The sequence below is a fragment of the Podospora bellae-mahoneyi genome, chromosome 7, assembly GCF_035222275.1.
Source record: "Podospora bellae-mahoneyi strain CBS 112042 chromosome 7, whole genome shotgun sequence".
Lineage (NCBI taxonomy): Eukaryota > Fungi > Ascomycota > Sordariomycetes > Sordariales > Podosporaceae > Podospora > Podospora bellae-mahoneyi.
Genome location: NC_085886.1, coordinates 2991848 through 3008383, shown reverse-complemented (window position 1 = coordinate 3008383; position 16536 = coordinate 2991848). Strand labels below are relative to the sequence as shown.

At 53.0% G+C, this 16536-nt stretch overlaps 4 protein-coding genes and 2 non-coding genes across 6 annotated transcripts; 3 read left to right on the top strand and 3 right to left on the bottom strand.

The window, feature by feature from the left end:
* Positions 1-82: 82 nt before the first annotated feature.
* Positions 83-193, bottom strand: QC761_0110890. Its single transcript has one exon. It is a non-coding gene; the product is annotated as a tRNA-Leu (tRNA).
* A 522-nt stretch (positions 194-715) lies between these two features.
* On the top strand, positions 716-3082 carry ade1 (Bifunctional purine biosynthetic protein ADE1; the record flags this gene model as incomplete). Its single annotated transcript, XM_062882605.1, has 1 exon — positions 716-3082. One exon carries the CDS (start codon positions 716-718, stop codon positions 3080-3082), a length of 2367 nt encoding a protein of 788 aa, XP_062728667.1.
* A 457-nt stretch (positions 3083-3539) lies between these two features.
* QC761_0110870 lies at positions 3540-3657 on the bottom strand. Its single transcript has one exon. It is a non-coding gene; the product is annotated as a tRNA-Gln (tRNA).
* A 2202-nt stretch (positions 3658-5859) lies between these two features.
* On the top strand, positions 5860-8060 carry QC761_710560 (uncharacterized protein; the record flags this gene model as incomplete). The annotated part of the gene is given in 2 exon segments (XM_062882604.1): positions 5860-5888; positions 5900-8060. 2 exon segments carry the CDS (start codon positions 5860-5862, stop codon positions 8058-8060), a joined length of 2190 nt encoding a protein of 729 aa, XP_062728666.1.
* Positions 8061-9020: 960 nt separating this feature from the next.
* On the top strand, positions 9021-10470 carry QC761_0110850 (uncharacterized protein; the record flags this gene model as incomplete). The annotated part of the gene is made up of 3 exons (XM_062873219.1): positions 9021-9047; positions 9301-9636; positions 9775-10470. 3 exons carry the CDS (start codon positions 9021-9023, stop codon positions 10468-10470), a joined length of 1059 nt encoding a protein of 352 aa, XP_062728665.1.
* Positions 10471-11696: 1226 nt separating this feature from the next.
* QC761_710550 (uncharacterized protein) lies at positions 11697-15791 on the bottom strand (the record flags this gene model as incomplete). Its single annotated transcript, XM_062882603.1, has 2 exons — positions 11697-15447; positions 15509-15791. The coding sequence occupies 2 exons, from the start codon at positions 15789-15791 to the stop codon at positions 11954-11956; spliced, it is 3777 nt and encodes a 1258-aa protein (XP_062728664.1). The 3' UTR covers positions 11697-11953.
* Between the last annotated feature and the right edge of the window lie 745 nt (positions 15792-16536).

Sequence of the window (16536 nt, the reverse complement as noted above, 5' to 3'; positions counted from 1 at the left end):
GTCTTGAATATTCGCTTGGTCGGTTGACCTGGAGTAGCATCATGAGCCATCATTCTGAACTTGTCTTTCAACAAATTAGTACGGTGAGATGGCCGAGCGGTCTAAGGCGCCACGTTAAGGTCTTCCTTAATCAACATCTTCTCAAAAGATTCCGTGGTCCGAAAGGGCGTGGGTTCGAATCCCACTCTCATCATTCATTTTTGTAGTTTTTGCATTCCTCACTTCATGCAACCCTTGAGAGTTTCCAGATGGTGTTGGCGAACAAGTCGGGAACCCTGGTTTCACGATAGAGCAGTGTGAAGATCAGAAATTGGACAGCTCGGTTGGTACTGAGAGCAAGGGGCGCCCTGAAGCATAACGCTAAGGCTGGTGAGAGCCAGAACTCAGCGACAGCTCACAGAGAGCTCCAGTGTTCACTCTATCATCAGCTATTGCGTCCAGCTTTTCCACAGCCCGACTCACATGCTGAGCTTTTTTTTTTTTTTTCTCTTTCTCTCAAGGTACGTACTCCGTCCCCATCCGCTAATCAGACAGGAATTGGCCAATCAGCGGTGCCCTGTCGATAACAAGCGCGGGGGAGGGGTAAAATTTCTCTGCCCCGGATTTTCATTTTGACAGAAATGGAGGGGCAATCCGAGAGCGCTGCCGGGTCAGGGACGACTCACTTTGCTCCGGTCACGCAAGTGTGACAACCACCCCCAAACACAACTCAAAAATGTCGTCTCTTCGGATCCTGCTGGTCGGCAACGGTGGCCGCGAGCACGCCCTTGCCTGGAAGCTCTCCCAATCGCCATATGTGGAGTCCATCATCGCCGTTCCTGGCAACGGCGGCACCGCGGGGTTGCCCAAGGTGACCAACACCACCGTCGTTAAGCCCAACGACTACCCCGGCCTCGTCGAGTTCGCAAAGAAGAACAACATTAACCTCGTCGTCCCTGGCCCGGAGGCGCCCCTCGTCGACGGTATCGAGGGCTACTTCCGCGAGGCCGGCATCCCCGTCTTTGGCCCCTCCAGGGAGGCCGCGCGCATGGAGGGCAGCAAGACCTTTTCCAAGGACTTTATGAAGAAGCACAACATCCCGACTGCCGCCTACGAGAACTTTTCCGACTACGAAAAGGCCAGCGAGTATCTGAAGACTGTCAAGCACAATGTTGTCATCAAGGCCACTGGTTTGGCTGCTGGCAAGGGTGTTATCCTTCCCCAGACTCAGGAGGAGGCTCAGCAGGGTTTGAAGGATATCATGCAGGACAAGGCGTTTGGTGATGCTGGCAACGAGGTCGTCATTGAGGAATTTTTGGTTGGTGACGAGCTGAGCATCCTGTCTTTCTGCGACGGTACCACGATCAAGTCCCTGCCTGCTGCCCAGGATCACAAGCGAATTGGCGATGGCGACACTGGGCTGAACACTGGCGGTATGGGATGCTATGCGCCCACTAAGCTCGCTACCCCTGAGCTCCTCGCTCGTGTTGAGCGCGAGATTCTTCAGCCTACCATTGATGGTATGCGCAAGGATGGCTTCCCCTTCAAGGGCTGCCTTTTTACTGGCCTGATGATTGCCCCTGATGGCACCCCCAAGGTACTCGAGTACAACGTCCGCTTTGGCGACCCGGAGACCCAGACGGTTCTGCCATTGCTCGAGTCCGATCTCGCCAAGATCATGTACGCCTGCGCCGGCCCTATCCCCTACCTCGAGGACGTCCCCGTCAAGGTGTCCAACAAGTTTTCCACCACCGTGGTGGTTGCTGCCCCTGGCTACCCCGAGTCATACCCCAAGAATATCCCCATGCAGGTGTCAGCTGCTCCCCAAGATATCACCATCTTCCACGCTGGTACCAAGCTAACTGGTGACGTTTTGGTCACTGATGGTGGCCGTGTCATTGCTGCGAATGCTGTTGGCGAGTCTCTCCGTGCCGCTGTTGACAAGGCGTATGAGGGCGTCAAGCTCATCAACTTTGATGGCATGTACTACCGCAACGACATTGCTCACCGTGCTTTCCGTGAGTCAGAGGCTTCTGGCAAGCTCACTTATGCCCAAGCTGGTGTGAGCATCGATGCTGGAAACGAGCTTGTCGACCGCATCAAGGCTGCCGTGGCCACCACCCGCCGCCCTGGCGCCGACGCTGTGATCGGTGGCTTCGGTGGAGAGGTCGATCTCTCCCAGGCCGGTTTCCCCGGTGCACCCATCGTTGTCGGTGCCATCGACGGTGTCGGCACCAAGCTCATCATTGCCCAGAAGATGAACAAGCACGACACCGTTGGTATTGATCTCGTCGCCATGAACGTCAACGATCTTGTCGTCCAGGGTGCTGAGCCCTTCATGTTCCTCGATTACTACGGCTGCAGTCGCCTTGATGTGTCCGTTGCTGCTTCTTTCGTTGAGGGTGTTGCCAAGGGCTGCCTCGAGTCTGGCTGTGCTCTTGTTGGAGGTGAAACGGCTGAGATGCCTGACCTCTACACTGGCGATGACTACGATGCTGCCGGCGCCGCCATTGGTGTCATGAAGGCTGAGCAGCGTCTCCCCCGCAAGGATGCCATGGTTGAAGGCGATGTCCTCATCGGTCTTACCTCTTCTGGTGTTCACTCCAATGGTTTCTCACTCGTCCGCAAGGTCGTTCAGAAGTGTGGCCTTGAGTACACAGATGCCTGCCCATGGGACGGCTCCAAGTCTATCGGCGAGGCGCTTTTGACCCCCACGAAGATCTATGTCAAGCCTTTGCTCAAGGTTCTGGCTTCTGAGCCCGGTGCTGCTGCTGTCAAGGGTATGGCGCATATCACTGGTGGTGGTCTGACTGAAAACGTCCCCCGCATGTTGCCCAAGCACCTCTCTGCTGAGATTGATGTCGCGGCGTGGGAGTTGCCGCCTGTGTTCAAGTGGCTTGCCGAGAGCGTTGAGCCCGCCGAGATGGGCAGGACGTTCAACACTGGTATTGGCATGGTGGTTGCTGTTGCTGCTGAGGGTGTTGAGGGTGTTGTTAAGGGGTTGGAGGAGGCTGGTGAGAAGGTGTATACTTTGGGTAGGTTGACGAAGAGGCCGGAGGGTGGTAATGGGTGTGAGTTGAGGAATTTGGAGAGCTGGGCTTAGTTATAAGGGGACAATAAGATGGCAGAATAAAAACGTGAAATAATGACATGGGTTGGGAACTCAAAAATGTAAATAGTAAGAGGGGTAATTATGAATTTTGAGGCATTGGGGGGGCTTTGCTTTGATTTTACTATGATGACTTCGCATTAAGAACTGTGAACTCGCCAGTTGTGTATGATTTAATGGTTGGTTCTCAAACAATCGTCTGTCACACTGCACTCATTTGTTCAATTTCATTCCATAGTTTTGAATTGCACATACCCCACCCGAAGATACAATAGGATTGTTTTATTGGTTTTGTTTTTCTTTTTTTTTTCCCCTCGGAATGAATTGAGCTTGAGGTGTTTCAGTGCTAAGATGTTGGCGAGTGCTTTTCTGTATCCCGTTCCACGCCGCCACCACATATGATGAGTGATATGGCAGTTGTCTGACCTGTATGGGCATATTCCAATAAATTGGTTCTATAGTGTAGCGGTTATCACTCCGGATTCTGAAAATAATCTCTCGTGCCCCATCATACAAAGTACGTAAGAGAAATTCTTCCGGCAACCCCGGTTCGAGTCCGGGTAGGACCTATAGTTTTTTGGGTTTTGATATGTGTTTTAGGAGGTTAGGCAAGTGGTGTTTAGTTTATTGTTCTGGTAGGTTTATGTTTTTGGTGTTTATAGTTTCTGAAAGGCGGAGCTGTATGTGAGGGGTTGGGAGTGTTTTGTCGTCCTATCTTTTAAGGGCATTTGGGAAGCGCTGTTCTTGTGGGTGTTAGTGTATTGTAAGAGGGAGATTTACTGTGGTTGTTGTGTGTCCTTTCTGCTCGTCAGGTTGTGTGTGCGTATGCTCAAAATATCCCCAGGATTAGCTCCCTTTTCTTCTTCTTCCATGCTAGATACTCCACGCTCGCTTTTTTCTTTGAGCGGACCCTTACCTCGCCCTGATACCCCCGGAGAAACGATGGAAATATGGCCTGTGCTTCATCAGCCTGCGGATGAAATAATGGCCTGCACAAAATCTGTCGCCAATGGAGTGACGCATTATTAGAGCGTCATCCTAGAGCTAAATACGCCTTTCGACCATATTTACCCTCAAAAAAGCCTTGTTAACGACGCACAAAGTTTCCCACATCGTCTACGATACAAAAAGTTCTTCCAGTTTCCTGTCCCACTTCGCCTTACCCTCCTCGAGTGTCTCCTTCTAGGGGCTAAATTGTTGGCAGAGCCACTTAAGAGCAGGTTTGTGAGGGTTCTCCACATCTTGTAGCATCAGGGAGTGGTGGCGATGGAGATTCTCCAAGAAATCCTTGATGAACCATTCTTTCCCCTCGCCCACCCTATCCCTAATTTTTACTATGCCATCCCAATAGTGGAAAAAAAGGCCCTGATTAACCAACAGGCTATAGTCGCAGGCAGGCCTAACAGGATGATCTGTGAACATGCTTATGAGGGTCAACATGGTGGCGAGAGGCCAACTTTGATCGGGGGGTCATTGAGACAAGGCCGCTTCATGCTCAACCAGATCTCCATTTCGGAGCTGGTAGTGCATCAATGGAAGAGACAAAGCCAATGCGCGGAAGAAAGACGAGCCGTCCTTGTCCACGGCCAGGTGCTCCTCGGGGGGATTGCGCACCCTCGAAATCATTGGGCTTGGATAATATTGTTCACATCCATGCCGAGCAGTTTTTAAAACCGTTTGCGCTGCTCCATCAGCTCATCCCGGGAAGCACAGAATTCCCTCTCCTATTCCCGAGCCTTGAGCCACTCTTCGGGAGTGTTTGGTGATGTCTTCCCCCCCTGGCAAAGAAATGAGGGAAACCAGAGATGCCAAGAGTTGTTTGACCACGTGTTGATGTGAAACATCATGTTTCTCACATGGCGAAGTCTGGGGAACTCCAGGTCGCTTCTATTCGTCCAGGAAAGATGTCATAATTTGTGGACGGTGGCGTGCTTCGTGTCTAAGTCTGATAGCTCCAGACCAGAGTTGACTCGCATCAAGTCCTCGAATGCATCGAGCCAGCCGAAAATTGGCTTTTGGTCTGCATATTCGGGACGATAAGTAACATCGAGCGGGTTAGTACCGTCGAGAGCGAAGGACTTGGGTGGTGTGTAGCCACGGGGGGTGGGTTCCCAGCCTAGTTCATTGGCGAGACGGACGGGCGAGTAGACACTTTCGTGAAGAAAGGTGGCTATGAGTTTTGGCAGCTCCACCGAGAGAGACTGGGCTGGAGACATCGGTGTCGATGCCCTCCAGTTCGACTTTTTTTTTTTTTTGGAAGAGCAGGCTTCCCATCGGGGTCTGTCTCGGACCGAGAAACAGTGATCTGGGCATGCTTGGGGGAATATCAAGGGCGGGTGGCACTCCTCAACAGAGGCTTTATACAGCCCCCCTGCTGATACGTAGAGTCTAAGTTGTCGACAATCATGTGGGAGGCTTTTCGACTTGAGAGGTGAATCGGAGATGTTAACCATATATGTTTATGAATGAAATGTGGTGTTGATATATGTCTCTTTGGTCTTGATTGACCAGCCAATCAGAGGCCTTTCCAGCTGGACTGGGGTAGGATGACAAGAGCGGCAGGCAGATGGCTGGTCCACTTCTCCCCCATGTTCGATGGTGCGCCAGCGCCACTTCGCATCGCGGCACGAAACCAACGACCCATATCTAGTGTGAGAAATTACAACCAAATTTACTACTGAGTACCGAGTGCTGAGCACTTAGCACTACTCGGAACCCACAGCTAGACCGACCGACCGACTGACCGACTCACTTACTCCCACAAACCACCCATGACCAACCTCGAAACCGAGCGACACCGGTGCGCTTCAGTTTGCCGGGGGACGACAACAACACCAAGATGTACCTCCACCCAGCTTCGAGTCCGCCATTAACAGGCCGCGCCTGGCCCGGCTGGCTACCCTCCTTTTCCAACGATGCTGGCGGTGGGCATGACGATGGGGACCATCCCGACAAGGATCTCCAGAATTGGTCGAGTCTAATCGGCATAATAACCGCCATCTGCGGCAATGTCCTCATTGCTCTGGCTCTCAACGTCCAGCGGTATGCGCATATTCGGTTACACAGACACAAAGTGGCAATGCGGGAGCGCGCAAGGCAGGCACTGAAGCATGCCAATTCTGCGTCGCAAAGCTCTGGACTAGGGGGCTATGGAGCGGCCGAGACATCCCACTCGGACGGTGTGCTGAGTGAGATCAGTGAAGAAACCCGTAATTTGACCGAGACGGACCCCCTCACGCACTTGTTCAGGTCCGACGACTCTCGCTGGAGCGGAAGCTCTGACAGTGACGAAGCCAAGGTCCCCTCGACGTATCTCAAGGACCCTTACTGGTGGTTGGGGCAGGTTCTCATCACGGTGGGTGAGATGGGCAACTTTTTGGCCTATGGCTTTGCGCCGGCGTCTATTGTCAGCCCGCTCGGCGTGGTTGCTCTTGTTTCGAATTGTGTGATAGCGCCCATCTTTTTCAAGGAGATATTCCGCCAACGCGATTTCTGGGGTGTCGTTATTGCTATTGGAGGCGCGGTCACGGTGGTCTTGAGCGCAGATTCGGAGGAGACCAAGATGGGGCCGCACGAGGTGTGGGATGCCATCACCACCATGGAGTTCAAGATTTATATGGGCGCCAGCTGCGGTCTGATTGCGCTGTTGATGTATATCAGCCCTCGGTACGGGAATCGTACCATTCTTATCGATTTGGGCCTGGTTGGCTTGTTTGGAGGCTACACAGCGCTTTCAACCAAGGGTGTATCCTCGATGCTCTCCTCAACCCTCCTCGGTGCTTTCACCACTCCAGTCACCTATGTCCTTCTCTTCGTCCTCCTCTCAACGGCCATCATGCAGGTCCGCTTCCTCAACAAGGCCCTCCAGAGATTCGACTCCACCCAAGTCATCCCGATCCAATTCGTCCTGTTCACGCTCTCCGTCATCATCGGCAGCGCTGTCCTCTACCGCGACTTTGAGCGCACTACCAAGGAACGCGCCGCCAAATTCATCGGTGGCTGTCTCCTCACCTTTTTCGGCGTCTTCCTCATTACGAGCGGCCGGCCCCGCCACGACGACGAAGACGAAGCCGCCCTCTCCGACGCCGAAGGCATAGAAGAAACCATCGGTCTCTCCAACCAAGATCCCGGCACCAACTCCCTTGCCCGGACCTCCTCCCGCAGAGGTAGCGACTCGGCAGTTGTAGGACGATCCAGGCGGTCGTCCCGCGTGAGCTTCACAAACAAACCCTTAGCCGCCCTTTCCAAGCAGAAACCCTCTCTCATCAACGAGGACGATTACGATGAAGACCACGAGGATGCGCCTTTGTTAGGCCCATGGAGGGACAGCACGCCCCCTAATCATAACCATTTCCGCCACCCAGGGATGGGGGCACATACCATTTCTTCGGATTCCGTTCCCTCCGTTATACCGTCAGCGGCAGTCTCAGATGCAGACCATAACCCATTGGTGACTTTATCTTCAACTCCCCCACCAATAACCACCATCCCACCTACCACACCCAGAAGCCACCCTCATCCGAGGATCTTCACCACAGTAGGCGTAACAGCGGGAGGAAACCCAGTTATTTCCCCCTCTCCCTTCTCCACCACCTTGACAGCAGTGGTGACAGACAAATTGTTATCACACCTGGAAGGGTCCCCAACCCAACTCCTCCCAACCCACAAACGAAACCGACCTTCTCTCAGAAACAGCCTTTTTGTCCCGTCAGAAGAGGTCTCAGACACGGAACAGGGTCAGGGCCAGGGTCAACAAACTGTCAGCGCGGGGGTGGAAAGTACTGGTAATGAAACGGGGTTTATCAGAAGGCGGGCAAGAAGTTTGAGTCATACACTAGGGGAGTTTTTGGGTGTTAGTGCTGCCCCGTCAAGAGCGGCTTCTCAAAGTGAAGAGGATGGGGGGGTTTTGGCTAGAGCGAGGACCTCGGGGGGTGAGGGGAGAAGGGGATATAATAGTGTGGAGACTTTATAACCTGACCTAGCATTGTTTGTGCTTGTTTTCTTTAGGGTGGGTAGGTGGGTGTGTTTATTGGGAAGGAGACTTTGGCTTTAAAGATCGTTAGCATTTGTTTTTGTGTGGCGTACTAGCATAGGCATTTGGACATGGGCGTTTTTGTGGCTTGGAGTTTGGGTTCAGGATGGGGGAGGAGTATATATGTTTATGGGATACACTTTGTTTTTATGGGTGACAGAGGGGCAGCATGGGGAGGGGGGTGAAAGTAATCATGAGGTTGTATAAATCATCAGCTTTGTTCAATACAGCGTTAGGAGATGGGGTGATATGTCATCTCTTTCCACCCCCCCAAAAACCGTTACGGGGTAACTGAGGGGGCTGTGACTGAGTATGGGGTGTCTGTAAAGTTTGTTGTCTAATTGTGACTCTTTACCTCGAGAGCAGCGTCATGTCATTGATAGCACCTCGGTTGGGGAGGGCAAAATTAGTATGACAGAGATGTCATCTTTTTTGAAGGTCCTTGTGGTTCCAGTCATTGTCCCTCCTGTCAGTATGTCCTATTTATGATCTGCTATCTAAGGTGTCCAAGCATCTGCTCTTTACACCTCCTCTCGGCTATCTTTAACGCCTTCCATAGGAATTTCGTCAATATCATATCATCACTCTCGTACAGGTATGTAATTATTAAAGTTGAACGAAGCCAGGCAATACTCTTCACAAGGAAGGAGCGTTTGGGAAGGTGGGCTATCGCTCCTGCCTCGTTACCTCAACCCCACGCGTTCCTTCCCTGAGCTGTTGCCCTGCCTAAAACGCGAGCCTGTTTTGCACAAAAAAATCGAAGCCCAATTCACCCTGCAACTGCCCGCAATTAGAGTTTTCGTCTCAACATCTTTGTCTCAGCATCTTCAACCCAGCTTAGCCACCAAGTCAACACCTCCTCAGAGCTCCCCCACTACCTCGACTAGGGGTGTATTGAGGATGGGCCGAAAAGCGATCGATATCGAGGTATGTTTTCGACTTTTACTGTGTTTTGTGCTAGACGGCCACTGATGGGTTTGTAGATGGTGATGAATCCAAACATAATATCGATTCAAACTCTCCCACAACTTAACAGTCTTGATCTCAACATCTTTGGCTGTCTTCATCTCCCAAGTCAACGCCTACTCAGAGCTTCCTCCCTGTCCCAGCTCTTAGACGGTTACTATTGAGGTATTTTCGACATTGGTTGTTTCATTGACCATCACTAACGTTTCTGCAGCACATGGTGAGCTTCCCGCCTGCTGGCGGTCAAGTGTGGCTTGCTCGCGCACAAACCAAGTATTATCTTTCGTGCCTGGACGACCACCTGCCTGGTGTGCTCGCGGCTCTTTATGGCTTGCTAGCGATCAGCTATCGTTTCCTCCCGATTACCTCAAACACAGCAGCGCGTGGACGCGCAAGGACAGGTCGAGCTTACTCTCCAGCAGGAGTTTCCTCTCCTCTCGAGGTTGACGAGCACAAGAACCAGCACCCGTTCTTTGTCATCTTCAAGTCCCCGGCCTTACCACAGCTCAACCAAAGCACTGCACCGAGGCTGCACGAGGTCTTCCGTCCTGTGTGGGACCGTCTGACCCACCCATTGACATCTACTTCTCTATTTTGGAATGCCGAGCTTAACATTGAAAGGCTTCGACGCACTCCTTAAGGCGAAAGACCAGACGCCCACCTCACCAAGCTTGTAGGCTTGTTTCAGCAACGGGACGCGGGCAATCTTTTTGACTCGGGTATAGTACCGGCTTTTCATGAGATCAAGTCGCACAGTACCTATCTCGTCCGATCCCGCGCTGTCGTATCCCAGGCTTCCCTTTCCCAGATTGCCTCCTTCTCAATCAACATCGTCTTTCCCCATCTTGACTTTAGACTTGGGACTCCTGGTGGTAGGGACATAACAACCACCAAGGAGGCCGTGATGAAGCATCTTCATGCAGCAGCAGACAACAAACTCAAGATCAAGATCCGGCGGTTGCCATCACAAAAGGTGGCTCATGCCCAAATCGTCGCACAAGCGGCCGTTGTCCAAGTCGCTGATCAGCTCCTCGCCGTCTATTTCCCTGCGAAGGTGACGATGGATGCACATGCAACCAGTCTTCGTTATGCCAAAGCACGTAATCTCGAGCTTGGTTTGCATCAGTCACTTCACAAGTATTATCTGGATCACCTAAACCGCTTTCCCGACCTTCAACAGGCGCTCTCGTCTGCGAGCGCACCTGCAGCACTCCCCGGAACACGAGGACGAGACGCAGCCGAGTCCGAAATCGTACTTCCTCCGGCGAGAAGCGAGGACCCGCATGTCGAATACCTCTTCGCCGGGAGCGAACGCGCGGACCTCTTTCCAGACCTCCAACATGCGCAGGATACATGCACCGGTGCGATGACCGAAGAGATTTGAGGGCTCATCAAGGACGTCTACGCTCAGTATCTGGAGCAGTTTTCCGGTGTTGTGCTGGCAACGCCTTATGCTATCACCAGACCAAAGGTCGTCCGTACATAATCTGCGACATCGCCATCTTTGGCGAGGCAGCCAAGTTATCCGAACATGATATTCTCCATATCCCTCGGTTTTACAACCCACCTGTTATGGTCGGTGATCCAGCCCAACACGGACCCTTTATCGGAGTTTGCTTTGGGGTGCTTGTAAGCGTTGATATTGTCTTGCTGTTCATTATGCCTATTTTATATGGTTACCCCAGCATCTTTTCATCGGCGCTTGCAGCTGGCAGCTTTCCATCCAAACTCTCTTTCACCACCGTTCGCGGGCTTGAATGAACATTACCAGCAGCGTTTACTAGCCTAATATCATCCATCCGAGCCTTGGATCAGCTGTGTTTGCGAGCGCTGTATGACTCAACCGAGCTTTATATATCCACAAATGAGTAATGTCTTTGATGGCTCCGTTGTTGGAGGACTGGGTTTTACTCGACGAAGATAAGATGAGACACTGGAAAGGCTTCGAGGGTTTGAGACAGTCATTGATGACGAAGACGGTACAAGGTGAAATGAAAGGATGATGACTGGGTTTTGGAACGGGCCGTCAAAGATAGTTGATATGTCTTTGAGAATAGTCAGTAGATCAAGCGCAGCGCCGGCAAGAATACAGTAAAAGGTGACCCGGTTGGCGAACATGCATCGACCAAAGGGCAGAGTATGGCGAATCTTGCATGCAGAAAGGCCATCTTCAAAGATAATTACTGGGTTTATGAAGATGGTTTCTAGGTGTTGAATGTCCATCGATGGGCCTGTGAGGATAGTTTAAAGGCGTTGAATGATAGTTGAAAGGGGATTTAATACAAGGTTACTTCTATCAGGAATGCAGACTTTAGAACAACTCTCTTCTGGAATACTGGGAAACATATATCATGATGCTGGGTGCGTGCCGTTTTTTCGGGGATAGCTAAACATTACCAACAGACATAACCCACAAAAAGGTCTGACTCTAACAACTACTCAATATAGTATTAATTATTCTCTAACCCATCCAGTCCCGACTCTATAGCCCCATCCATCCCATTCGCTTTCTACCTTGTCCTTCCTAATAACCGTCGTGCTATGCACAAAAGACTCAGCAAGTAATTACAATCACCGCCCCCACCCCCGCCCCCAATCTTGATTAAAAGCTACCTGTATACATCAACCTTCCGTAAAACCGTACCGCCATGCCGTCATCGTACTCGTACTCATCTCGGGGTCATGTTTCCAAAAAACAAACAAGTCATCAGACATCCCCCGCAAGCCAAACACAACAGTAGTGGCAAAACAGACACGCCTGCCTCACGCTATACGTCCGACGTTTTGCCATCTCGTCGTCATATTTCTCCAATTCATCCCATAACATCAGTGTTTTCTTTTCGCAAAAAAAAAAAAATCATGACATCTCAAACATCCCTCACACCCCTCTGTATCCTCCTCATGGCATCCCGGTGCGCCTCCAACATCCCCCGATCCCTCCTCATCCGCTCCTCAAACTCCCTCTGCCTCCCCTCCCTCTCCAGTCTCGTGCTCTCCAGCCTCGCCGCCTCGGCCTCCTTTTGCTCCATCATCACCCCGCGTTGAATGTCAATGTTCCTCTGGGCTTCAACACTATTCCCAGGGGTGTTTCCACTGTGCCAATCTCCTACGGATCGGAAAGCACCCTTGAGACTGGTCATGGAGGTGGTACTTCCTAAATTAAGCAACCCCCCCGAAAGAGGCGGGCCGTGGTGGAAGCCATCACCTCCGACAGACCTGTGTCGGGCCAACGTCTTTGGCCGTGCGTTGGCCCGGAGGTCAGCTTGGACGCTGTTGCGGAAGTTGGCGAGCTGCGCCTGGCGAACAGCTTCGGTGGGTACTGTGCTGTGACGCAGAGGCTGGTGTGAGTCGAAAGTGGTAGACTCTGTTGTTGCGGATGGGGAAGGGTGAGAGGTGGCAGGTGGCGTAGGACTTCGCAACCCTGAACGCTGGCGTATAAGCGCCTGCTGGGGCTGCATAGGCATACTGCTCTGTCGGATCAACGCACGGCGTTGGGATAGTGGCAGGTCATCGAGGTCGACGCCGACTGCTGGGCTGGAGCAATCGCTAGGGACATTGTTAGGTGCAGAGTGGCTGTGCAGACTCTCGTGGTCAGAGGAAGGCCTTGCGACAGGAAAGGTTGGTATTCCGTAGGGAATTGGTTCAGCAGTCTGAGCGTAGATTGACCCAGACGCTTTATTGCGGAGGAGCGTCTCGCGCACACCCATGAGAGTAGGCGGAGAGTACAAGGATTGTTGGCTGATCCGTGTCATGTTCGGGACCGAGGTTGAAGACAACAGCCCATGAGGGACCGCAGATGCCGAGTTTGTGTTCGGCATGGTCCAGGTTGTATCTGAGGGAAAGGGGGCTGAAAAGTGTTCAGTTGGCTCATGATCGCCCTCTTCCGCGATGGGCTCGGCGATAAGTCTCGAATTTCGCCCCTTGAGCATCACGCCCGTCATGGAAGAGGAGCGATAGAGACCGTTCAACTTTCCTTGCTGCAGGTCAGGCGAAGAGCCAGGCTGGATAGCAGAGGCATTCGAATCTGGATACGCCGAGAACGATGTCCTGGAACTGCTCCTGCTGACAGGTTGGCCTGTGTAGTTTGACATGGCGCTAGCCGATCGAGGGGCGTATGGAGGAATGGTCGCATTCTCGGCTGTTTGCTGAAGGTCGACAACGTCAAGGGGCGCCGGTTCTTCGTCTGAGCCGTCTTGTGCTGCAACGATCTCTTGCTGGAGCTCATCTGGGTCAGGGATCTCAGCCACACTCAGGTGTTTCGCCCACTCATTTGTACGATAACACAATGCTACTCGGGACAAGGCTGGTGGAAGATTCCCTCTCGTCAGACTGGCGGCAACGGAATCCAATGATTCCCCTCTGACCGCAGCATCATCCCCATCTTTTGCACCGTCCTCATCACGCTTGGGGCTTCCCACAGGGTCCGCCCGCGAGCTGTCCTCGTCAGGATCCATCTTCTTCTCGACCGCGGAGTCAGCCTGGAATTGCGGTAAGGGTGCAGGATTCTTTTCTTCAGGAACAAAGCCTCCTTGTTCAAGAGCCGGCGAGGACTTGGCCGAGCGTGACTCGGCAATAGCAAGCACGTCCACGTCGGAGAGCCTTGTAGGTATCTCAGGAATCATATCACTAACCTCCTTAGAGCTCAGCGACGTTTCCTCCTCTTGTTTCATCTCGGGGACTGCCGCCTCTGTCCTTTTGGCTCCCGGCGTACTAGACTCGGCCGACTGGGATTTTGATTTCCAGGCGGGCAGTTCCATTTTCACATCAGTAGTTGGCGATGGTGTCGCTGAGACTTCTCCCAGAGAGCTCAAGTCGTCCAAAACCGCAGCAAGAGAGTCGAGGTCGTCCCTATTTTGGACAGACTCGACAGCCAACTCTTCTGCGCTTTCGCCCACTCCCTCGATGATCCCACGCTTGCTGTGGGCAGACCGCCGGGAAAGGCCCCTAAGCAGCTTGGCCGAACCACTCGACAGTCTCTCGGCAAGCTTTTCCGCCGTTGAATTTCTAATCCGAGGTCCAGGTACATTCTCCCGGCCTTCCTCGTCGGCACAGGTTGCAGCAAACGAGGAACGATCCTCCTCGCTTTTGGCATTGGACAGCTGGAAAGGCAGACTGAGAATGGGAACCTCAGGGGTGTGAAGCGAGTTTCGTTGAGAGTTAAGTTGTGAGCTGCGTCTGGAATTTATCATGATATAACTCTCGCGTCTCATATGACCATCGTGAGTGTGCGAAGAGGTAACCTCAGGGGTCGAGCACCCGCGAAGCTCGTCCTCACTAATCCTGACCGTGAATCTTCTCCCATCGCCGACGTCTCTGGCGATAACAGTCTCATTCATGTCGGCCCTCTCCGATGGCGTAGGGTTCGCCAGAGGGTCGACATATACCTCGGCCGCTACAATCCCATCAGTATCAGTCGGGGACTTGGTGCGTCTCGAGTAGGCCAGAGTGGCAGAGCTGTGACGAATCCGCTTCTCGTCATCCATATCGCCCAATGCCGAGTCGGAGGCCTGGTGGGTCGGGGTGTTCTCGCCATAGATACGCTCCCAACGACGGAGCTCGCGAGCCGTCATCTCCTCGACTTGGCGGCCGATGATCTCCTCTTCGATACGAAGGTTCCGCTCTCCTTCGGCAATCTCCTCCTCACGTTTGCTTCGACGGTCTTTGATGAGACGCCAGAGCCTGAGCTGAGAAACAATGCCGGCGAGGAAGATGAGTATTATGACAGCGAGTTCAACCCGAATGCCGCGCGTAAGTGGGTAGTTATTCGCGCCAAGGGGAAACAGCTTGTCGTTGAGTGCCCAAATGTACGCCCAAAACTCCTTAAGACCAGCGCGAGTGAAGCAATCGATTCCGAGAACAGTCACGGTGGCCCCTGAGAAGGAAATACATGCGATAAGTGCATATGCCCGAATCTGAGTCCATGGCACAAAGTACACCCCGAAGCCTGAGAAGGTGAACGAGGCAATGAACAAAACCTTGCCAACAGTTGATGGGACAAGTCCACCGGGCTGAAGAGTCAGCAGCCACATGCTGAGACAAAAGCCTCCCAGAAGACCGGCCAGACACTCGGTGAGTTCTTTAAAAACGATGGCAAGGCCACCGAGAACAGCTCCGGTGCAGACAGCTGCTACCACGTATGCTCCTTGGACAGCGTCACTGACAGGTGGCACCATGACGTACAAGATCAGCGCTGTTGTCCCTAAACTTGCCAGGTAGGCGGTTGAGAAAAAGGTGTGTAGCCATTTTGTCTTGATCCCCACGATAGCATAGACGAAGCCGGTGATGAGCATAATGGCACCGGAAACAGCCCATCCAGGGGTGATGACAGGCTGTAGGGGAAGTTGGTCATCTGGAAGTGGAGCTGGAGAAAGGTAAGCTATGGTGCTCATCAATCAGATGCTGGCAGACCAGATCCCACTTACCATCGAGGGCGCTGGTGTTGAACAGAGAGGCCGGATCAACAGTTGAGTTGGCAGAAGGCGGCAAGGTGGACGAGGGATTTAGGGTACCAATGACCGGAGAGCCAGAGGGGTCGATTGACCTTGTCGTTTCCGATCCGGCCTCTGTCAACGTCCGAGTCGGCGTGACCGTTGTCGAGGGGGTCACTTCGTCTCGCTTTGCTGGCCCGAGACCACCCGCAGCAGCGAAGCCAGCCAGAAGCCCCAGACAAACCAGAGCTTTTCCAGAGCTCTGTGCAAGCTTCATATTGGCCAGCCTGCGAGTTGCGCGCTCGATATCGTGACCGCTATCCTAAGTTGCGCGGAGGCCCTACTGGAAACCGACGGGTGCAGTTTGCCAGCTCATAGCACGGTGGAGAAGCAGCGATGCTCTTTGACACCGGATCGCCTTTCAACAAATACTGCCAGCGTTGGGTGGACTTGATGGCGGTGATACGAAACGGATCAGACTGAAGGAGGCCGGGCAGCAAACACCGGGTGCTGAAGCTCAGTCTAGACGCTTGTCTGGGGCAGGAGGGGAAGAAGACGAGGGACATGCGGCAGACCAAACGATATGACAAGGCGGAGAACATATAACAGGTAACTGAGAAAAACCAGGGATTACCGGCGGGCGGGGGGGTTGGAGCCAGTGTCAAGCCACTCGAGGCAGGCCCCAAGGATGAACTGGTCCATGATCCGCCGACAATAACTGGCATAACCCGTCCACGAGAAACAAGATCTGAGATGGGGCCGCTCGTCCAGATCACGGTACGGTTAACGGGATGGATATCAGGAGACGCCAGGAAACAGCAGGAGCCTCGACGAGCCGGCACGAGCACCTAAGGCGTCCGCTGGGAGGCCGGCCATGGCATACCAGGAGACGTCCATCGTCGACATGGTGCTGGGCAAGCTGTAGTTCGAGTGGATGGTCAGCGAGGCCAGCACTCGAAGCAGGAGATTAGCGGGACGTCAACGAGGTTGACGACTCGACGTGGGGTGCTCAATGGGGTGTG